Genomic DNA, 23758 nt, shown 5'->3' with positions numbered 1-23758 from the left:
GATGCAGCTGGCTGCCAGCCCCCTTCTTGCCCTCTCCCCCCTTAATGAGTGTTTCAGTATGCTGCAGCACTGCAAACTATGAAGACAGGTTGAGAGAGTTGGTGTTGTTCAGCCTGGAGAAGAGAAGGCTCTGGGGAAACCTTATAGCAGCCTTCCAGTACCTAAAGGGGGCCTAGAGGAAAGATGGGGAGGGACTCTTTACCAGGGTGTGTAGCAATAGGACGAAGGGCAATGGTTTTAAACTGAAAGAGGGGAGATTTAGATTAGATATTAGGAAGAAATTCTACTCTGTGAGTGTGGTGAGGTGGTGGAACAGGTTGCCCAGGGAGGTTGTGGATGCCCCATCCCTGGAAGTGTTCAAGGCCAGGCTGGATGGGGCTTTGAGCAGCCTGGTCTAGTGGGAGGTGTCCCTGCCCATGGCAGGGGGTTGGAACTAGGTGATCCTTAAGGTCCCTCCAACCCAAACCATTATATGATTCTATGAAAAGGGTAGACGTAGTCTGGTAAAGAGGTAACGATGCATCTGCAAGAGGCTTGGCTGCAGGCTCCCTGGCATGGGAAGAGGCCATGCTGTACCCGCTCCGCCAATGCCTCCCAGCCCCCAGCACATGGCTGTCCTGGTATGCCAAGCCTCGGCGTAAAACAGCCAGGGCCCTCCATCTCCCCATCCCCCTGCACTGGGAGCAGGCCTCTCCCCATCCTCCAAGGGGAAAACAAACGGATTTGCAGTACTGTAAATAGGAACGACTTAACTTCCATCTCCTCCGCTCCAATTTTTTCCACCCGAAAGCCCATATGGCTCAACTTTTAATTATTTTGGCTAATGCTGTATGTAGTAATTCTGTGGTGAATGCTTAAGTGTTTCATTTCTGGTTTCCAGGGCAACATTACATCAGATTGCAGACAGCTGGCTCCACAGCCTTAAACCATAACAAATTGGCCAAGGCGATGCACAAAAATCGCGCTTGCTGTAAAGAGAAGAGGGCAGGGCTGGGCCCACGGGCTGCCGGGGAGCCGGCCCAGCCTGCGGGCCCCTTGGCGGGGCTGGCTGGGGGGAGCCGCCCTTCCCCGCGCCACTTGGAGCAAGTGCATCCCCAACACATCTGCAATGCTCTCACGGTGCGGAAACCCGCCAGGCTTGGAGAGCTCGGCTGCACAAACGCGAGGAGGACTACAGGGAAACTGGGGCTAAATTAACAGCATCTGGAAATACCGAGGACTGCATGCGAAGGACTGCAGCCACCACGTACCACATGGCTGGAAGACTACGGAGGGGCCAAGACCCATCCCCACCACCCAGCTCTTCGCCGCTAACAAACGTGGCCACAAACCTACGAAGGTGCTTTCAAATCCAGGAGAGACCAATTCCCTCTCCCACCTCAAGCGTCTCTTCTGCTTGGAAAACTTTTCCTACTCGTGCACCTCTAAAGGCCATGCTTTTGCATCATCTCGTACGTAAGATTAAAGTAAAACGCCCTAAGTTCAGGAACAAATAGGAAATTAGCACATGTACTTTGATAATCAAGGCGCTCACTGCAGTTCTGCTCCCGGCGCACTCTTTGCTTTCTCTCCCACTTTTCTCACGCAGGCTCTTTGCGGCTGCCTGCTCTGGAGGCAAGGCACACGCCTTGCTCTGCCGCTCTCTAACATCCAGCCCATTTCACACGCCGTAGAAATAACAATCCTAACCTCCCCCCTTTGAATTCGTGCTTCACACACGCGCGCGCACACACACACACATCCACACAGAGAAAACTAACATTTATTAGGGTACTTGGAAGTAATTGGCAAAATGTAAACCAGAAGTAAGTAGCTAGCTTTCGGCAGGACTATGTTTGGAAACACTTCAGGGTTATAGCAGCAGCCCTTAAAAAATACAAGATAGGCAAAAGCCTGCTAGCCAGATCCTAATAAAAGCGTTTAAGAAACACTAGGACAATATCCAGTTAAAGCTATGATAACTGATTAATCTGTTTCAGCTCCATAAACAAAAGTATATATGACTTTTACATGAGCCTGTGTGAAGCTAGTTAGAGAGATGTTAAAATTTTACAATTTGCTTTATGCCCAGTAATAGTTCAGCCCCAAACTAAAATCTCTAGGAAACCTCCCATCTAAGAAACAAGGAAATCTCTTAATATCTGATTAAGCCCAAGCTGAAATTATTTTTGGCTATCAGAAAATTCTTGTTCAGCAAAGCGGGGCAAAAATACACATTCAGACTCGCGGGCATATCACATCACATCCCCCAGCCCTGGCTGGCTCACTTCAGAATTAAGAGCTCTACAGTAAATGCAAAGAGATTTTGCTGTTCCCTTTAGGAGACGTGGCTACACGTGTCCTTTCTTCTTTCTCTCTTAACAGGCTTTACATCCGCCAAAAAAAACAACCATTCTAACTTTTTTTAAAGTTTTATTAAAGATGCCTGGATAAAGTCAGAGACAGGAAAATAGAACAGAAAAGAACTTAAAAGCCCAAGGAAAGGAAGAGGAGAACCGAGAAAAGCTACGCATGCTGTGCCTAAGAATAACCACAAAAGCCTTTTCTCTTTCTCCCTCTCTGAAACAGGAGGCACATCCTCTCCACATCACGCTACATGCTCAGTGACTTACCAGCTTCGGCATTTATAGGCCTAAAGCTCAGTTTCGAGTAATTCCCCCTGAGTCCTCAACTGCTGTCAGCTTCGTAACCCTAAAATTTAGGAGCAGACCCTTCTTCTTAAGTATTGTATTCGCTCCGAATCCTGCGCACAAAATGCCTCTTCTCTGGAGTTACATTATCGGACACCAAACTGGCTCCGATTCCAGCGCTGAATATGTAAAGAAGAAAAAAGCGTGATGCTGGACTCAATTAGCTGTTTTCTGCTCACTGATTGATTCCCCCAGTTACTCGCTAGCTGCATAACTTGCAAGAAAGGCATAAGTCATCAGCTCTAAGCAAATCTTCTATTCACCACAAGGAAAAAAGGGAGTGTTGTACATGGCAAACAATCCCTGTTTTCACTGACGAAGGCTTGCTGACCTCTTGCTGGCCTCTAGTTCCTTAATTACTGTCTATGGAATTTCAGTGAAAGAAAAAAAATACAGAGAATCTCTGCAAAGCCAGGACGAAGACTGACCCTCAAACACGACTGCTAGAGTGGAGGCTGTGTCTATAGGAAATATAACTTAAGCCCTTTACCAGGCTCTTTTTATTTTTACTTTTTAATTCTTTTGACAAAAAGCCCCCCTGAGAATTTCCCTTTATAACGGGCTAATTTGACAGAAAAATAAACCTTGCTTAAATGTTTTTTAAATTAGTGAACTTAGATACTTTTTTTTTTCTTTCCCCTTGGTTTCAGTGCTATAAAAAAAGACCATCACTAAGAACTGGAAAGGCAAATGATGTTTAATTCAGAAATCTCAGACTAGTCTAGAATTAGCCACGTTGCGGCTTTATGAAGCATTGCAGCATGCCTTCCAACTTTTCCTCCTAGGCTGGGCTCAGACCTCCCTTCCTAAGCAACAGACTATGAGATGCTCAAGTAAATTCGCACTCCTCATAGTGAACCATACCTAATCCCAAACCTCGGGACAAATTCAGACTTTGAACAATTCTCTGAGTGCAAGAAAACACGGACCAAACCCTCTACTAATTAGAAGCACTGCTATCCAGTGGTGGAAGCAGTAGCAAAGGCATACCACAACAGCACTCTCTTTAAACCAAGAAAAGATTCCTCTTACTCAGGACCATCAATGGCCAGTTAATCTGGATTTGCCGCAGATCAATCTCACAGTGAAATCACAGCGGGACTAAACGTCTACTTCCTTTGATGACTGGCTGATTTTAATGATCCACCTAGCCAAATATCCTTTTTCAATTTCTCCATCTTCGTACTAATGACCGTACACAGCTTTTCCACTCCCTAGTGGTCAAGTAAACTAGATTTACTGGTGTGCTGTAACTGGGTTCTTACCCTTGAATTACTTCAGCCCCAAAACTCTGATGTAAAACCCTATGGAAAATTCTAAGCTTCAGATAAAACCAGCTAGTGTTCTCCAATTTCAATAACATACCAGCCCACATCAAGTGAAACATGACAGCGACTTCCTTGAAACGTATCCCAGATTCCCTTAAAAGTTCATGGCCATGAGTGAAACTGATCTAAGTTTGGGGCTTTGCAACTTGAGTTTTGAAGGTTTTGGGTTTCATTAAGAAAGTTTCACAAACCTCTAATCCTTGCAGAGGCTGTTTATAGAAGACTGTGTGAAGCTCAGATGCAATAATCTGCATCATGTCCTCAGGTTACAAATAAAGGCCTCCAAAATTTTTAGAGAAAATTAACTGAGGTCATAAATACTTTTGCCACTTTACACAATTAACTGCATGAGTGTGAATTATAAAGGCTGTGTGCGTCTAAAACATGCAGTGGTAGTGTCAGCCCCCTCAGGTACGCTGCAGAAAACAGCAATCCCATGTCTGGGTTTGGTCTGTGATTACTTACAAGGAAATCAAAGAAGCATCCAACAGCTACTTTAGTGAAAGATATATTACACATTAGCTAGTGACGACACTGCTTGCTGAAATTAATGGGAAATATTTGTCATAAGTAACGAGAGTACAAAAATTTAATTCTCCCAGGAGGTCTGTCTTGATACTAGAATAGCTGCTTAGGCAAATTCCTGGATGTTAACTGTTTCCAGGTTTTAGTTAAATAATTTTGAGAAGCACATTGCTGACGTTCGCATCTGCAAGCCAGACACATTTCCTCATGGTGAAGTGTTTCTCTCACTGATTAGCATAATTAGTTTTAATGACATTACAACTGTACGCGTGTACCACTTGTCATAGGTATATGTGGCAGAATGAAGCTCTGCATTACATTACTCTGTATCTATTACAATACAGCATTCCTTTCCAGTTCTTGCAGACCCCTCTACAAATGGGAAAGAGAGTCTCTAACAAGGTGCTCTCAACTGCATCTTGTGTTTCGGCATGGGTGAGAGGGCCTGAGGAGAATTCCCTGTTCTTTGGTGGAGGCTGTGCTATTAATGAATGGAGTATACCACTGGCACTGGAAACCAACCTCCCTGCATTTTGGAAAACCAAAGGTGGAACAGCAATACATGAAATACAGTGAAATTCATATAGGAGAAAAAAAAAAGAAAAAAGAGAATGAGAGCCCTTTAGTAAAGGGTGTAGTAATTTAAATCACATTCTTAAAGTATTTTCAAACAATCAAACTATTGATGTTACCATCCTAAGTGTGAGGAAGGAAACACCAGTGGCGAGGAGGAGGAAGAAGTGGGAACGGACAGGAGCACAATTAAAATTTTCTATTGTACCACAAGTAAAGATTATTCAGCCTGGGTCTGCCAAATAGGGCAGTGAAACACATGGCTTTTAAGATTTCTAATTCTTGAACTGAGCAAGGCTTTGTTCCAATCTAATAGGCTTGGTCTCAGAAAAGATGGGGGCAGGGAAACCACATTATGGATTACAGCATCTCCTGCTGGCTGATGAGTGCAGGGAGAAAGGTCATAGGAAAAAGCTGTTACCACCATTCCCCACCCTCTAGGTATTAAGCAGAGAAATTAGGCAGCTGTCCAAGGGCAAAAAGGTATTAAAAAAAAAAAAGGCCAAGTAATGTGTTAGAATGAATATTAAATTAATTTGCCTTCCCACCTCCCACCCTCCCCAAATACGCGGCCAAACATTTTGTGGTAAAGTAAGACAATAGGACTTCTCTGAATGCAGTCAAAACAGAAGTGGTCATGAACATGCTTAATTACAGTCACTGCCTGCATGTTACTGTAAGCTCTCTTCTCTGAGTCATGATAGCAGGAAGATTTTTCTCAGAAACCTTACGACAGACTAATTATATCCAGTCTTCATATCCACAGGAGCAACTCCTACTGGCAGCAAGCAGGAGGTTTACTTGAGCTATGTTACTGCCAACTGCTCAGTACAACCCTGTGGTGACAATGTTTAGTCCCACTAGGGACATACACCTAGCCAAGTTGTATCTGATGACAACACGAGCAGGTCTTGCATGGTAAATAATACTTCAAGAAGTGACAGAGTTTTATTCCTAAATAAATGTGTTTCTCCTGCGAATTCTAAAGCATTCTGGAACATTTCAGACCAAACAGGTAAAACGTCCTTACAGTGTTTTACAAAACCAAATATAAACACATTGATGGTCCGCTATCATCACTTCACAGCACAGCACTGATAGCTCGGCAATCATCACTCCACACCACTGACCTTACTTAAAACTTTGTGTTGTGTCCTGGGAACTGCAAAGACGATTTGAGTTTCTCTCAGGAAGGTTTTTGTATTACTATACCCATGGGAAACCCTACTTTTATGCATGGGTAGAAAAGGGGGAAAGACTGTAACAAAATATGCCTTAACTCTTTTGCTACTCGCTTTCATCAAGAGGTGCTGGACACCATTCCTGAGATCAGTGGAAAAGGAGGGCAATCAGAGCCTCCCAGGACAGGTCCCTGCGGTAGGCACGTAGCACTATCACTTTGAAGCCATATCTTATTATAGGCTCTTTTTTTATCATAACTGTTACTAAGCACTGACAGTATCATAGGAACTTGGACAGTAATAATAAATACACCATCCAATACAACGAAGCACATCGGTGCCTTTCAGGAAATCTTAACAGAAATTGGGTCACCAGACTGTTCGGAGCAAAGATGAAAGCTCTGCATCCATTCATAGCCATGCTCAGCAGCAGCTCCCCTCCGGTACTTCAAAGAACATGCAGGGCCTGGAGGCAGCAACAAGTTCTCCGAAAAGAATTGAAACATAGAAACATCTTCTTCTACCCGTTAGCCTTTCACGGAAAAAAAAAAAACAACCCTTACCAAAAATGTTAAGTCCTGTGATAACAGCAAAACCAGGGCTAACATAGTGCATAGCTTTCAAAATGCTCCCAGTATCCATGTTGCTTCAGCTTAAAACCCACTCTCTAAATTAAAAAGCCCTCATTATGCCCTAGTCGCCATTGATATCCAATGCTTTTTGCCAAAATGCATCATCTTTGAGCTTAGTTCTAACAAGTTAAACTGACTATTATCAAAAGAAGGGTGTTTTCCTGTTTACTGTAAGTCCTGCAGTATGAGCAGTAACAATGTTAAAAAACGGTTAAACATTTTAAGAATCCATCAGTAATACAAATAAAAATCAATTCAAAAATTGCTGTATTTAGAAAGCATCCACAATCTGAACCACTGAAATACAGCATAACCCTGAATAACGTGGATTTGGTGTAGTTACGCTTAGATTTACTCTCAAGGTAACTGGTGCTACAGAAGCTATACTGCAATTATTTCTTTTCTTCCTACTCTTCACACTTACCAAACAAGACATTAATGACTGTTAAGTACCTGTTGTACTACAGGTAATACAATCGTGATTCAACAGCTTCAGCATCTCTTGGATTGAATCGAATATGACCCAGAGTCCATTCTTGTCTGTTATTCTGCCTCCAACACCGGTAGCAGACACAAACGCAGCCTTTCAACTTTTAGCCCCATTTAACGACTTGGTAAATGAAAACGTCCTCAGCAAATAATACGAAGAACAGGAGCAACAAAAGATTACCTCACTCCAGCTAGAGATGTCGCTATGTGGACTTGATTTGCTGCCGCCTGTTATGAAGTGGATCAATAGAAGACGGAAGAGAGCAGCAATGTAAGGGGGAGTTTTCCCCAGCATCAGCCTCACGACAGATGCAGATGTGCGTGGCACGTCTCCAGGTCTGCACAACTGCTGACACTCTCCTCACCAAAAAACAAACAGGGAGCCAGTTTCCTACTGGTTACAGTGCCATGCTGACAGTCCTGGGTAAAGAAGCGTTGGGAGGACAGGGAGGTAAAACAGCGCTGCGGGCTTCCCACTGCCCACCTGCAGGCCATACTGCTGGAGGCAGATGCTGCTTTTGTTCTCCCCGCTCACAAATTTTATGGCCTCTCTCCTGAGGCTGCTAAGGCCAGATGTGGCAGGTGGGGAGGTCTTGGGGGAGCACTGCACATATCACTGCAGCACCCTTCAAACGAAGGCTGGCTACGCTACCTGGGAGCTACGCTACCTGGGAGCTCGCCTTAACAAGCTCTGGATGGCTGACCATTATCCGCTGATCAAAACCAAATGAGACCAACAAAACAGTTCAGTCCAGGGATAATTACAACTTCATTTAACTTGCATTTACAGAAACCGTCAGTGAAGTTAATTAGTGGTTTGTTTCCGTAGCAGCGCATGTATGATACACACTTCTGTACAACCTCCCTCCTGCTTCTCTGCTCTCCCCTACTCCCGCATCCAACACAACGATTGGTACCAATTAGCAGTCTTTCAGCAGAGGGCACAGGAAAGGATTTATACTGGTTTCTCCTAACACTGGTCCTCCAAGCTGGGCTGGAGCCGTACCAGCAGGGCTCTGGGGACGAAGCAGCCCTGTTTTAGATGAACTGAGAATTTCAACCCCCAAAAGTTATCAAACGAGCTTCTATCTTTAAGAAGCATAAAAGGCACCTCAGTGTAAAGAAAGAATGTGATACAATTTTTAAGTTCTCTTTTTCCCTGGACTTTCTGACTCCTGAGGACAAATAGGCCCTTATCTAAAATCCAGAAAGGGATCCATTTGTAATCTGCACCTGCTTTACATCCCAACGCTTGGCACAAGGCAGTGAAAGCTTGTCTAGTGTTACTGTGAGCAGCCTACATTCCAACAGAGATGAAACATAAGTATTCAGAAATAAATTTGTAAAAAAATGATGAGGCGTTCTAGACTTTTGATACATCTGTCTAAAAAGAAAAACAGTTTCAACTGGATTCCCACATTAGCAAATAAATAACACGCATACTTTGTTGTGAAACAAGGGGACCATAGTAGTGAGACTGAAAGCTACAAATTGCTCAAGTGGCAGAGAACCAAGTCACCTACTGACTTGGCAAGACCTTTATTTGTTTGTTTGTTTCTTTCTTAAGAGCAAACAAACAGGATATACAATTGACAGCACAGCAATGACATCAGGCTGCCTCCCTTTGGATGCTGAGATGACAACCCTTCAATCCTTTGTGGTTCATCTTTAGGGTTTAGTTTTGTAAGGGTACAAAACCCAAGTTTCCATGTCCTGGTAAAGTAACTTAAAAGAGGAGGAGCTGGGAAAAAAAAATCCTTAAATCAATCTTTAAAATGAGTTAAGGATCAAGACCAGTGATGTTAGTCACAAACACATGATAGTTATACAAGTTTTTTTTTAAAAAAAAAGTGTTTTTTTTTCCTAAAAAGGACAACAACAACTAATGGTATTTGCCCTTTAGATGTTATTTTGTAGGGGGCTGTTCTTACGCTGTGGGCAGAGCTGACTTGAAAGTAATGGAGTACTTAAACCCTTAGAACACTCCAGACATTCTGCCTTCATTTTCAGATTCTCTGATTGCTCAGATTATACCTTTTTTTTTTTTTTTTCTTCCTGAAATGTAGTCATTGGGCAAAGCTAGTCCAAGATTCTCCACAAAAACCTGGTGACCCATCCTCCCAAATCCTCCTAACTACCAGCAGGTCGTTAAGTAGTTAAAGATGTCCCTGCTTGCTGCAGGGGGGTTGGACTAGATGACCTTTAAGTGTCCCTTCCAACCCAACACTTTCTATGATTCTATGTCTCTCTGCCCGGGTAGATTAAACAAGAAGAAAATAAAAAAGGCAATATACTAGTGTCTTGATACCTCTTAAATCCCTAATGTTACCAAAGAAATGCATAGCAAGTAAATTAAAAATAATCCTTTTCCTAAATTCCCTCAATCTGCAATTATCCTGCAATTCACTTTTATCATTTGTGTGTACAAAATGTTTACAAAATGATCAAGTATGATCACAATGTTCCATTAAAAACTGCCTAGTGACAATTTGGCCATAAGACTGAAAAAAAAAAGAAATCAGAAAAAAATGCCAACAGAACCGGAAGAGCCGTTGCCCAAGGAGTTTTAATTCAAACCAGAAACTTCAATTTCAGTGACTCATATTTTCAGTTACTTTCTGAGGTTAGAAGGTAGCGGGCTATCTAACAAAATGTTTTTAATATATGGAAAAACATCTTTGCTTCATGGCCTCTGTAAAACGAGTGGGGTAGTTTTGTGTTGAGATTCCAAATTCCCAGAGTACAAATCACAGAAATAGCACTGAAGGTCAAACCACTTGGCAAAGAAAGGGCTTGAAACAGAATCCTCTTCGCACCTCTCAAAATCTGGTCATTTTAGATTAATAGAGATCTCCGTTGGCAACACAGTCTGGGTGAACATACACCCTATCTCTAGACATATCTGATCCTTTGCACTGTTTGTTTTTCCCTCTTGCACGTTAATTATAGCCCAAAGTTTTTTCACCCTAGCTAACCCCAGTTTCTTTCTTGTCCACAAAAAAGAAAGCCAAGCTGACTTTTGTTCTAACATGAAGTTTCATTTCTGCAGATTATCTGATTTTCCCTTGAAGGCATGCAGTTTCACAGCTTCTGTTAAATGTAACCAGGATAAAAATTAGAAGCAAGGGCAAAAATCTTGAGAGGCACCCGCAACAACAGACTAGAGAATCCCCCATCAAAGTTAGAAGGAAGATGGTTCAAATCCTACCAGAACAGCAGAGAGAGGCAACAGAGCTCTTGAGTCAAAGTGTAAAGATGGCTTAGGAAAGTAATTTTAGAGAAAAGGTGACAAGTCATTCCATTAGGGAGCAAATACGTTCAGTCCTCAGAGGTATACACAGGTATAAACCACTATCAGGAGATTTAAGAGAGAAACTCAGTATTCTCCTGAGATTTGACCACAGTAAATGAGAGTTTTAAGGCTTTTATGCTATAGGTACCTCAGCCAAAGGCGTCAAGAGGGTAAAGTTCAGGCTCTAAATACTAAAGAGGAAAAGATCGAGACATCTTTCAGTCAGCTAAACAATCAGTGCAGAAGAGTCAGGATCCTTCCTTCTCTATTCTTTACACATTTCTAATATATCGGAACACAGTATAAGGCAACATCAGTCCCCTTCTGCTCCCATCTAACTAAAGATGGGCATATTTTTTTTTAAATATAAACAAGAAAATCTTTCTTCACCACAAAATATTTTAAACGTCTCATAAAATGACATAGCATTCCTCTTCTCATTTAGGGAGGAGAAGCTAACTGTCTGCTGCAGTTAGCAGGAAATTCCATTGACAATAAAATAAATAAATCAATCAATGGCCTCAAAAGCCTATGATTCAATTATATGGGTTACAAAGAGCTTGGATTTGACAGCCAAATGTGTTCTTCTCTAAGATTTATCTGTGAACTTATAATTAGAGAAACGGAGTGGAATAAACTACTCAGTGAAAATGAAGATATTTGGAAGGAAAAATTAATTAATTCAGTATGGCATGACACAAAGACTGTCTGGTGCCCATAAAAACAACAGAAGCTACACAGCTCAGAAGTAAAAATGAGGGAGGAAAGCTGCCTTACTGCTTATGGGTCTGGCAAAAGCTGCAAACTCTCTGGGCTGAGAATTAGCAAATGCAGAGACAGAACTGTTTGAAAGCAGCAGGCAGCTAGAATTTAGCCAGACCCTCATCAAGAATGTATCAACAAGGGCTAGGAAGGCCTGAGAAACTCTACTTCTCAGTTACTGTGAATCAGCGACGTGAAACAGTTCTCTCTTAACAACCTAAAAAACCTTCTCCATGCATTTTGGAACACAGGCATTTTTGCCTGGGATCACTTGTGCTTCAAAAGCTCAGTGACAAAGGGCCATATTAAAAAAAAGGAAAAATAGAGATAATAAGACCACTCAAGTCTGCGACAATAGACCTAGAAGATTTAAAAATCCATGTTAAAGATTTTCTGCAGACAGAATGTAGCATCATAAGGTCAAATGATACATTTGCTATTAAGGAAATCACCAGGTAAATCGGGATATTTCTGTACTGCAGTAAAAGAATTTAAATATTAAATGACACTGGGGAGCTAAATCAGAATGACAGGTACTTACATTACAATTGGAAGACCCATCAAATGTTGAGTAAGAACCATCAGGCCATTCTGTTGCGTCTACAGTGCTCGATTGCCTGTGCTGGGCTTCATACTCCTTCAGCTGAAATTTGAAAAGACAAAAAGAATGTTTTCCAGTGAGAACAAACTATCAATCTTCATTAAAACACAAGAGGTAACATCCTTTCAATTTTTCTTCCCCCGTAACATTGTGGAACTGGGAAAATCAGAACTTTTGCACTGAATGTCTCACTTGTTCAAAATAAATTAATTTGCTTTAGAATCAGAAGTTTTAAGAAAAAAAAAAACCCTCATCATTAAAAGGAAGTGATCTGTAAATACTGAATTTTTGTAAATTGTCATTGGTAAAATACAAATTACACATCCCCATCTCAAAGGCACAGTTTACAGCAGACAGACTAAATCACAATAGCCTGCCAATTTCCTTCATAACGAACATGATCCGTAGTGAAGACTAGGAACCATCTTTTATAATTTTAAAACAAAAGACCATCTTTCCCTTTTTCCAATAAATGTCTTAAGACAGAAAACCAATGCTACTAAAGTCAAACTGTTGAGAGGATCATCAAGAACTGATGATACTAAAAAAAAAAAAAAAAAAAGAAAAAAGTTGCTGCTAGTAGCTCAGACCACTAGAGGGAAACAGTACAGATACATCTATGAACCATACAGATAAGGTACAACCCTCCCCCACAAAATTAACAGCAGAGAAGTAAAAGAGTTCCCAATATTACCACCTAGTAATTTTAAAATTTTGCATTTTCTTTTCATGATATGATTCCCAAAAAAGCAATATTTTCTACAGACAATAGCATAACTTTACATCCTAGGACAATCTATTTCAGGATGTAATACGTCAGTATAGAAATCTGAGTGCCAATTCATGATCTAAATCATGTTTTCTGCACCTCTAATGGAGCCCATACAGAATACCCTGTGTTCCACCACAGTATTTTGCACAAGGTTACAAAATCATAAGTGTTGTGGAAACCTTAACACTAACGTTTTGGCTGCTGAGCAATTAAAATCTTAGCCCTATTGGTGCCCAAATACAATACCTCGGAGTTATTATTCTGGTCGTTTATTAACATGTAGATTTTGTATTTAAACACTTGTGACAGCCACTGTACTTATCGAAAAAGATACATCTGTGTTGATCTTAACGTGAAATGCCAAAAATTGAACATGTTCTTTTGAAGGCTACTTAAACAAAACACCACCTTTTTGGCTAAGAAACAAGCAGAAAAAATTTAGCTTAAACATTAGTATTTTTCAAAGTTTTCCTTGCTGAAAATGGTAGCCTTCAATCAAACTGCCCTTCAGCCATTAGCAGCAGGAAAATAATAAGAAATATATGCGTTCTGAAATAAATAAGGCAAGCTCAGCAAAACTTGCAGCGTTCCTTTTAGCACTTAAACCTATGAACATACATGATAGATAAGGGCTAGCGCAGGTGAGATTCCTCTCCCTTACTTTAGACGGCTGCAATGCAAATGTCTACACTTGAGCTTTTCTCTCTATTGCCAATGGAGAGAAGAAAATGCTTTTAGGACTTGATTAATTTACCATGCACTGGACACCTATTTTTGGTTAAGCTAAATCTCACTTTTTCCCACAAACAAAGAAAATGCCATATAATTTATGCTACCTAGTGCAATGAGACAAACAGGCAAGCTTTCTCCTCCTTCTCATACGTTTTGTGAGCAAATGAAAACTGCAAATTGGCATATCCTACATCCTAAAACATGTTTCTCAAGGATACTTAGGTATGGACGTATCATACCCTAGCAAGTGCTTCCTCAATGGTGATCATCTTCTCTTTGACCATCATCATCAGCTGGATCCGCTCTTCATCACTCATCGTGATCTCACTGGCCACATACCCTACATCCTCTCCTGCAGGAAAAAGCACAGAGATATCAAGCATGTGTAAGAGGTCATGCACAGAGCGGGGTACATTGAAACTGGATTCTACCCAGTGCTCTGAAATCTGGTCGCCACGTGGATCTGGCTGGCCAGAAACAGACCCTCCCCAGAGCAGTCCCATAGTATAATTTAAAAGGATTGAATGATTTGGAAGTAACTGAGCAAGAAAAGTAAGTAAATTAGGGCTAGAAAACTAAGTCTGCTCTGACACTGAAAGCAAGTGAGCACAGCAAGGAGAAATAAAAAGTGACTGTCATCACACAGCTACTGACCCTGAAATATGAGAATCAAAAGAGAAAGTGCTAATGACAGAAAAGTCCTGCACTCGGCTCTGAGGAATACTGTAGTCAGCTGCCAGAGTGGAAGGGAAGCCCTTCCAGAAACGGCGTGCTGGGCCCTTGCAGCTCTTTGCCGCAGACCGGCCATGTCCCTCAACCTATCCAGGCTATCTAATCAGCCACTGAGCTGGCACATGGTGCTGGATGTACTGGGGCTCTCAACTCCAGGACGTCTCCTTTTGGTATGTGCTTGGCATGTCAGCGTGGACAAATTATAACTTGCCTTGAGAGCCAGCAAGGACCCACACTTAACTGAGAGCATAAATGTGCCCCTTTTCAACCTCATAAGCGGGCTCCTGTCATCTTTCACAATCCATCTGAACACAGACATAGTGACGTGGAGAAGCATCTGTTTGCAACACAAGGATCTAACCAATACACATGGGGAAACAGAAATTTTCTGTGTGAAGAGAAATAATTTAAGCAATGCACAGCTGTGTCCTTTGGAGAACTAGAGAAAGACACCTGACAGTTTAAGTGGAATTGATCCTACATTTGTACTAGTCACCAGATGCTCTTTTACTACTCCTTCTTGTAGTGTCTTCTCCTGCAATGAGAGGTTGGATTCAAGCCTAAAGCAAACAGGTCAAAGTAACCAAAGAAAGGAGAAACGTCTTTCTAATTAAAACAGATCAGCATCTCTCTCAGCAAGTCAGGATCAGAAAAGAAACACCACATCTTGTTCATTTCCAGATATGACTTATAAATATATATTAACCATATCACTTTGCGTGTGTGCCATCACTGACAGTCAGGACCGAAGGCATCCCAGCCTCATGTTTGCAGTCTCACAGAATATGACTCGTCTTTCTGAGCTCTGTCACGATGAACCAAACCCACGACGCTTCCAGATCCCCAACTGCCACACAGCGGCAAATGAATTTTACTCCTTTGTGATGCTGGCTCCTTCTATTTTATATGAATAGGTTGTGTGTCCTTAGAAAATATTTACCTTTTGAAGTCTGCCTCATTAGTCCTTTCTGGTTCTTTCGGAAATTCTGCCAAAAAAACTTATTTTTCTTTTTCCAGTCTGCTTTCCCTAAAAGGAAAGTCGGGAGGGAGGATGAGGGGAAAGGGAAAAAGAATTTCAGAAAGAAACATTAGTTAGTAAATGCTAGAGAAGCTTTCAAACATTAAGTTGTATTTTCTAAGTCAAAAACCAGAATTAAAAAAATCTCAAGTTTTCTGTTTTTCATGATTTATTCTGTAGTACAGCTATGCTGATGTAGCTTTTCAGGGAAAGGCACATTCTTTTGTATTTGTCAATGCTATAGAGGATTGAGATAAGCCAGTAACTTACATATTTTGAATTATAAACAGAAAATATTTTACATTCATTTTGATATCTGTTGAGTTGTTAATGTCAGGTCTGGAAGTGTTTTTGAAGCATTTTGTTGGTTTATTCTCTTTAACTGAACCACAATTATACAGCCTATGCCACAACTCAGATAAGTAATTTTTTAATACGTGTGTACATATCTAAACAGAAAAGAAATACTTTACATATGTATTAACGCACACACACATATGCACAAAAGCACAGGCACATTCTGCTACTTGGCATGAGAAATTTTATGGGACCATCAGCTACACCTGACTATTGCTATCTGTATGCCTGGACTGTACAAGGCTGGGTCTCCATGGCCATTAACATCAAATCTGCATATGGCTTGATGACCCAGAAGTAAATCATTTGTTCTAAAAATGAAATGGGATCTGGCTTAAGGCAAGGTACATAAATGTGCTCTGTTGAATTAACCAGGGCACACGCTATAAAGTTTACGCCATCTGCAAGGGAACATACTGTGCCTGATCTGGCAGAAATGCTACTGATAGAGAGCTACTTCACCCTCCTGCTTTTGAAAAATTCAAAGGAACACAGTTTATACTGTGGCACTTAGTTTCAGCATGTGACTATAGTATTTTGGATCTTGCCCTAGAAGGGTTTACTGACTCTCTGAAACACTGCTTAAGTTCAGACTGTGTGGAAATGTCCCTAGGAAAAATATAAAAAGAAAGAAACAAAAAAAACCTCCCGGATTTTCTCTTCCTCTCCCATGACCAAAATAAAATCTGTACAGAATTGTATCAGCTCAACTAACAAGTTACGATAGCAACATGAACTAAATATAGTAAGTTTAAAAAAAAAAAGAAAGAAAATTTGAGAGACAATGGAAAACAAACACATGTTTAAGAATGCAAAATATTTCAGAAACAAAGGAAGAGACTCTGGTGTGACATGAAACCCCAGTTATTCACTGGTGGTGGCAATTTCCAGAGTACAAATGGATAGGCTAACAGTGATCTAACATGCAGACATTTGAAATTCAATATAACAAGTCAAAAGATGCATATTTATCACATGACAGTGCTGGTCAGGCAGTCTCAGCGATCACAGAGACACCCAGCATCTAACTCTTAAAGCTGCAAAGAGTTGCCTTCCCATCCCCCGCCTCCCCCCCCAAACACTGCTGACTTCTGCCAGCATTGTGTTTACTCAGCTCTTCACATCCCAGCACAGGCAAAACTTAAAACCTATTTAAGAATTCCATAGGAGCATTAAATAAAATGAAATATACTGACCTACAGAGCCTTCTTCCGAACTTGATTTATGAATGGAGAGCCTAGGACAAAAAAAGGAGAAGTGGACTTACTGATGGAGGCTTCTCACATTTCATGGGAGCTGTCTGATTACAGTAAATTATAGTTTCCAAACTATATATCATGAGCTGTTTTCTCTTCCCTTTTCTTCCCAGCACAGCAAGTTGGAAACGAAAACTATACCCACTGGTCCGAGGTCCGACCGCAGTAACTGAGTTCCCCTCTTAAACATGCCTTTTGCAACCAGCATAGAAAAATACCCACTGACAGAAACCTATGGCTAAGGCAAAGGAGTCCAGGGATCCCTCAGAAAAACACTTTTTCATGTACTTTCCCCCTTTCCATTTGTAAAACAGTATTTTGGCTGCCTTAGAAACTGTAGCACTGGGATGCTGTATTTGTTGAGCTGTATAACAGGTTTTGGCCTATTTGTTTTTTATCTGAAAATGCTTTATAAACAAGCATTCATTAAACTTTCAGAAGCCACTCTGTGGAAGAGAATAGAGATTTTTTAAAAGATGTGGTGAAAAATGCTTGTCCAGACCCTATGAAGTGCAACCATAGATGACAGGAGACTATAGGTTCTTTCTCCTGAGTCCCTTCTACGTGCTTTTCCACCACTGTATACTCCCTTCCTCAAAAGCTAGCTGGAGAGACTTATTTTAACAGAACATGAACTTTAAAAACAACCCAGTAAAATAGTAAGTAAATCTTTTATTCTCAGTCTTCATGCTAAACCAGTTTTCCATGACGGATTCCAACTCAGTGCCAACGGTTCATTGTGGGATCTCTGATGAGACGTCACCTCCGCCTTCATTGCCTTTGTTTCTGTCTGTATAAATGGAGCTAATAGAAATTACCAAATCTTGTGCAATTCTTTGAAGCCTTCCTATGGGAATCACTATTTAACCAAGCTGCACCAAGCCAGTGAAATGACTTTTGCCAGCTTCAGTGGCTTTGCTGGAGGCTCCCAAGTGCAAAGCATTACTGCAGTCTCTTTGCCGAGAGCTCGGCCCTGCGACATGACAATGCCCTATTGTGCAGTGGCTGTACTGCAGCCACGCAGAACAGAAACATGCGCACCCCAGCATACCAAGAAGACCTCAAGCCAAATCGTTCTTTGAATGAGGCCATACAATAACACACACATGCCATACTCTAGTTGCTGTCCACAGGGTTTGCACAAGCTCCTTGCCTTTTCTTAGACCCCCACAAGAGGGCAATGAAGAGTTTCTTATCAATTCGGTAAACCACTTGAAGGAAAATTTTAGTTCAAGCCAGTTCAGAGTTTAGAAGATGCAAGCAATTACCGGCCAACGTTTCGTAAGCATGAAAAACATGCTCATCAATTTGCAAAGACATCATTAAAGGGGAAATGAGACAGTATGAAGTTTCACTTTGGTTTAGGAATTCATCTCGACAAGGAGGGTTTGGCACAGCGAAGCTCTGACATATAACCTCCTTCAACCTCAGACTGATTAGAAATTTAATCCAGCACAAACTGCAAACCAATTGAAGCAATCAAATTTCAGATTTGTAGTGCACCAGGCAGAGAGAGACATTTAGTATTTTCCTTGTTGATACAGTTTACCCTTGCTGGACAAAAGTTAATGATATAGGTGATATGCCATCAGCTGCTTAGTTTTTAAGAAGCCCGAGTAACAGATGCAGGAGAAAAAAAACAAACCCCATACTTTCTGGGTAAAAACTCCAGAAAGGCCAGGGTCAAAATTTAAAGACTTTGAACAGGGCCAGTATTTCATGCAGACACTTAAAACTAAAGCTGTCAGCAAGTATTTTTCTAAATAAAGGTAAATCAGATAAAAAGTATGTGGACTTGTATACGGAGAAAAGAAAGCCAAGTTCTTTGGAACTGATAGAATTAATCCACTACATGTTTTGCACCCGAGCACAGACCTCACCCATCAAGCAGTTATTCTATTTATCTTAAATGAATTTAGTATCCATGAAATGTAACAAATCACCATCCTTAGAAAACGAACTCTGTTAATGATCAGAACTTTGCCTCACTAGTGAAATCAGCCTCGAAGTAGAGAGGCAGTCTCTTGTGCTCTTCAGCCTCCAAATCCATTTTAATCCTTTTCTGCACTCACGCAGTTGCCAACAACGATGTAAGTAAGTAGCAGGTGTAGCGGCAATGTTTGTGATCTGGACATCTGTTCACTGGGAATTAGCCTGAGGCCACCAACTCATCGCATGCCAGCCTCCAAAAGAAGGGGAAGAGCAGTAGGAGCAAACTTCTGATGCGCCTGAGCTAGAAGGGGTGAGGAGAAGAGTAGGATCCACAGCAAGCAGACCACCTTCTCTTTTATAACTGATTTAAGAACTATGCTGAGTTTCATCAGAGGATGCAAATTCCAATTATCATTTCATGCATTCCCAAAAGAGGAAATCTTCCACGCCTGGGCTGACCTTGAAAATGCTAACAGCTGCTCTGAAGAGATGGAAATGCCAACAAAACCTACCACACAGAGCCTGATAAGGCACTTGCTCTTTAGTTCCACCAGACAACTCTGACGCTTAAAAATCGTCAGTGGAATCAATCAAGCGTTTTACTTCCTAGATGTCTGGTGAAAAATTCCAGAATACCTTAGAGTCGCTGTATGTTTGATTTGCCAATTACACTCCCCTACTCTGTTAAATCTGCAGCTCCTCTGTGAACGTGCACTGAAAGTGATTTGTGTTCTTCCATTCATAGACTGATAACTTGTACTGAAAGTTAATGATGCAGTGACACTTGGCAGAAGTTTCAGCACTGCGTGTCTGAAAGGGAGCCAAATGCCATTACTCCACCATGGAGGCCTTCATTTTTGTTGTGGTCTGATGTACAACTTCATTAGCAAGCTTTCACATGAAATGTACTCTGTCACATCATATAGCAGAAGAAATGTATGGGTATATGTTCAGACAAGAAGAAAGAAAAAAAAGATTTATGGCCAGAGGGAAGGAGTACTTTCTTATCAACCCATAATCTCTGGAAGAGAGATGCAGAAGGGGTCAAAGCTTCAATCCATTAATCTTACAAATTCAAAACTATCTCTAGGCTTATACTTTGGGCCTCTTGGAGCTAAACTGCTGAAATAAACAAATGAGGAAAAATAAAGCAGTACAATAGATAATTTTAAAATGAGCTACTTTTGGAAGTAATCAAATATTACTGCCTTAGAGAGATGAGGGGTTTCAGCGGAGTTTAGTAAACTACATCAGACTGCTCAGTGATCAGTGACACAAAATTTAGTAGCAACAGCCAGAGTGCAGGACCTGGACCAGGAACTAGCTGATTAGAAAGACTAGCTTAACAGAAATGACTTTACATTCAACACTAAAATGTGCAACTACACAAACAGGACTGACACAAAAGTCAGTCTTTCAAACACTGGAGGTCTGGAAATGACAAGAGTACCTGGGGATATCAGCTGAAAAAGGATGACTGAGAAAAAACCAACACATTAATCCTAAAAGGCATAAGGATGGGAAATTCCAACAGCAGTACAAAGAATGAATATATATGGGAGTAGCTGTACAACCATCATTACTCATGCTCACGAAAGATGAATTCAAACCAGAAGCGGTAAAGAGAAAAGCTGTTAGAATAGTCAGGGAACCAGTCAGCTTATCTTACGAGAGAAAGCTAGAAAAGTTTTGCCTGTTCAGTCTGTCAAAACTGAAAGCTGCAAGAAGATTAGTTTAGTGCCTATTAATAAATCAGGCACAGCAACAAGTAGACATAAGCTGTAAAGAAATTAGAAAAGAGGAGTTAACATTTTCTAACTATTTGGACAAACTTCCAACAGTAAGTAGAGAAAGGGAGGGTAGCTTTAAAAACTAACTGCTTTTAAGAGGGTCCTTGGAACATAAGAGTCCAGACCAGACGTCTTTGACAACAAAGATCTGGACATGAGGACTGCCTCTGGAGGGCACTTCTGGTTCTTCTCTTGCAGCCCGTGGGTTCTGTATGAGCAATGGCAAAGCCAGGCATCCAAAACGGTCTTTGAATTTTTCTTTCCATAGAACTGCTGCAGTGGGGGTGAGCTTGCTATACCTAAGCAATCCTCCCTTTTATAAATTAACCTCCGAAACCTGGAGGTGGACTCCAAAACTTGGAGCACAAGGAAGAACCAATGCACACATTTGTGTCACAAGACGACTGAGACTGTATCTGATTATTAAGATGGATTTTAACTAGGCCGTATTGAGCTACTAGGCTACAGCTTTCCCTGTTAACTCTGGGCTGATTCTGATCTCAGACAGAAAAACAGCAGGGCTTATCTCGCATAGAGAGCGGTTAATTTTACAAGAGACATAGTCATACGTGCCCTGAGATGTGAATGTGCTGGTACACCGCAGAACTGGGAACGGAAACAAATGACACCATGTGCTGCTTTCATGAATGCGCCTGTTGATTTTTGAAAGCTCATCGTTCTCGAAACAGAACAAACATGGGAACCGAGGACGACAGGATTTCTGATGGGTTTTTGTTTCAACACCAAGTATTTTAAATGCAGATGTGTATTAACACATGGCCGCATCTCATTTATGGACCATAAAATCCACAGGTGCATAGCACCATCTGATAATGAAACCACTACTGTTATGATCTCCAATAAACTGATAGTGGCCCTCTCATTTCCCTCCCAATGACTATTTATAGCCCATTGAGGAAAATGCTTTGGATGGGATTTTCAATCTACAAATATTATGCACATTCATAGCGGTGAATAACCAATGCAAAAGCGCACACTGGCTCTGCTGCAAAGCCATTTGGTTATCCGCGTACATTAGAAATGGCCCAGTCACATAATTAGTATGAAAAACTGACAGACTTGTAACTGCTCCTGACTGAATACAAGATAATTTATCTAACCGGAGCTGGCACAAGGAAGAAAATGGGCCTTTGGTATTTTTATCAAATTTGCATGAACCTGAAGAGAAAGCAGGCCCGCAAGGTTCTGACCTTGCTGGCACCAGTGTGAGAAAGGGATGGAAAGCAAAGACGTTTCATTCAATTATCTTCTCATTAGGTTTCCATAGCAATGGCTCTTTAAGCAGGTCAAAACTTTCTCAGTGGAAACAAACACTGAGTTGCTTGTGGGCTGTGCGTGCGTATGTGTATTTTCTGCCACCACCAGCACACAAGACACCATGTCGGTGCCACAGGCTTGGTCCGGTGACTGGCACTGGGCAGATGAGGTTATGTCACCTATTTAATAACTGACCGGGAGCCAGATAATCGTCAACTAAAAGCTCTTCGACAGCAAAAAGCAGGGTCCAACGTACGGCATGCAATGCACCCCGGTTTGCGTGCATTGCTCACTCCGTGCCATGTCGACTAGCTGTGACAAGTTGGGCTGTCTCATGAAAGGCGCCCTTCATGCTTCCTCGTGCAAAATTACCAGGCTTGGAATCTTCTTCCAGCTGCTCAAAGGCGCACTGGTTTCCCCCCTCACGTGTCCCAGGCGGCGTTTGGCTGGCCTCTCACTCCCATTGTGAGGGTTATTGTGGGAGTTTCCTGCCCTACTTCTCTTGAGGAGGCTGTTTAAAGGCAGCATGAATAATTTGGCTTTGACTAAATCAGGTCTCAAACAAGTGAAAACAGGGCCATACACATTCACTGATTCTTTTCGATCCCTGCAAGCACAGGGTATAAAAGAAAAAAAAAAAGTATCTTAAATGCAGACATCTCAAGTACATCAAGCTCTTACACTTCATTTTCTTACAATATTCCTTTCCATTTTTAAACAACGCAAAAGGAACAATTTATTCTGTTAGTAATTAAGTGCAGCCTTTGGCATCCTCGGTTGGGGGGATTTTCTGCTTTGTTCTTCTCAGTTTCTGCCCTCTCTCTGCCTCACATCCTCTGTCAGACCCACGCTCCTGTTTCTTTGCAGATGAGCTTACAAATACCTGCCAAAGTTAATTTGGGCACCTTGAAAAGCTGCCAGAATCAAACGTGATGGAATTTAAGCCCCCCCATCCATGACCTGGCGGTATGATTTAATAACCTTCTGCATTCAAAGCTTGACCTGCAGTTCAAATGCTGCAGGGGAAGAGGATTAGGAAATCTAGTGTTAAAAACTACTGGCAAAGGCCAGTAGATAGTATACAGGGGCAGAACTGAGGCTGGCATGCACCCTTTTGCAAACCGAAAGCTGTTTTTAAAGAGACTGCCACTTTCACTGTAAATCATTGTGGAAGATGGGAACACTGAACTGCAGCCGCGCTCCCAGTCTTAGGCTAACTTGGAGTTCCAGTGTGTACCCACACAGGATGGTGACTGGCTTTACTATGGCACATCCGTTACAGAAAATCCCTAAAAATAGATTCAGTCAACAGTTTCTCCTGCAGAGACACCAGCATGCAGAGCGCAGCCACTCATGTTGTGGCCTCACTGGTTGCCTGCTAACAACCTCAGAGGAAGCCCCAGCGCCTGAGCAGCCTACAACTCCTCTGGAATTCTCAACAATCCATCAGGGATCTGGCCAAACTGTATGAACTCAACGTACGAGGGGCTCAGCGCAAGATGTATGTACGCACACACGCAGAGGATGACAGAGACATTCACTCTCGGGAGCAGCTGAGGCAGGGAGCTGAGGACACAGCTGCCGGGGGTACAGCATCTCCCCACGCTGGCGGAATGCAAAGCCCCCGAGAAATGCTGCCCTGTGCCACCTGCACCCCACACGCGTGTGCTTTTCTCCAGCACCCTCCGCTCAACAACTCTGTTTCTGCTCAGCTCCCTGCTCTGGCAGGTCTGGGACTTAGGTCCTGAGGATCACGGGGTTAAGAACTTTTAAACTGTACTGTGCCGCAGGCTGAGGAGTACAGCAGGATGAATCATG

At 41.8% G+C, this 23758-nt stretch overlaps 1 protein-coding gene across 4 annotated transcripts in view; it reads right to left on the bottom strand.

Moving 5' to 3' along the window:
* SASH1 (SAM and SH3 domain containing 1) overlaps positions 1–23758 on the bottom strand; it is a 570737-nt gene that overhangs the window by 35746 nt on the left and 511233 nt on the right. For 2 of the 4 annotated variants that reach the window (XM_054194898.1, XM_054194901.1), the window contains 4 exons: positions 16881–16921; positions 15250–15336; positions 13817–13929; positions 12014–12115 (listed from right to left, as the gene is read on the bottom strand). In XM_054194898.1, coding sequence (XP_054050873.1) covers positions 12014–12115; positions 13817–13929; positions 15250–15336; positions 16881–16921 — 343 coding nt within the window. Of the gene's footprint in view, positions 1–2612; positions 3004–12013; positions 12116–13816; positions 13930–15249; positions 15337–16880; positions 16922–23758 lie in introns of those variants that run through there. The other 2 variants (XM_054194899.1, XM_054194903.1) reach the window with 2 other exon arrangements.

The sequence above is a fragment of the Rissa tridactyla genome, chromosome 3 (genome assembly GCF_028500815.1).
Source record: "Rissa tridactyla isolate bRisTri1 chromosome 3, bRisTri1.patW.cur.20221130, whole genome shotgun sequence".
In the NCBI taxonomy this organism is placed as follows: Eukaryota; Metazoa; Chordata; class Aves; order Charadriiformes; family Laridae; genus Rissa; species Rissa tridactyla.
Note: the sequence above shows the minus strand (reverse complement) of the source record. Positions and strands in the feature narration are given on the sequence as shown.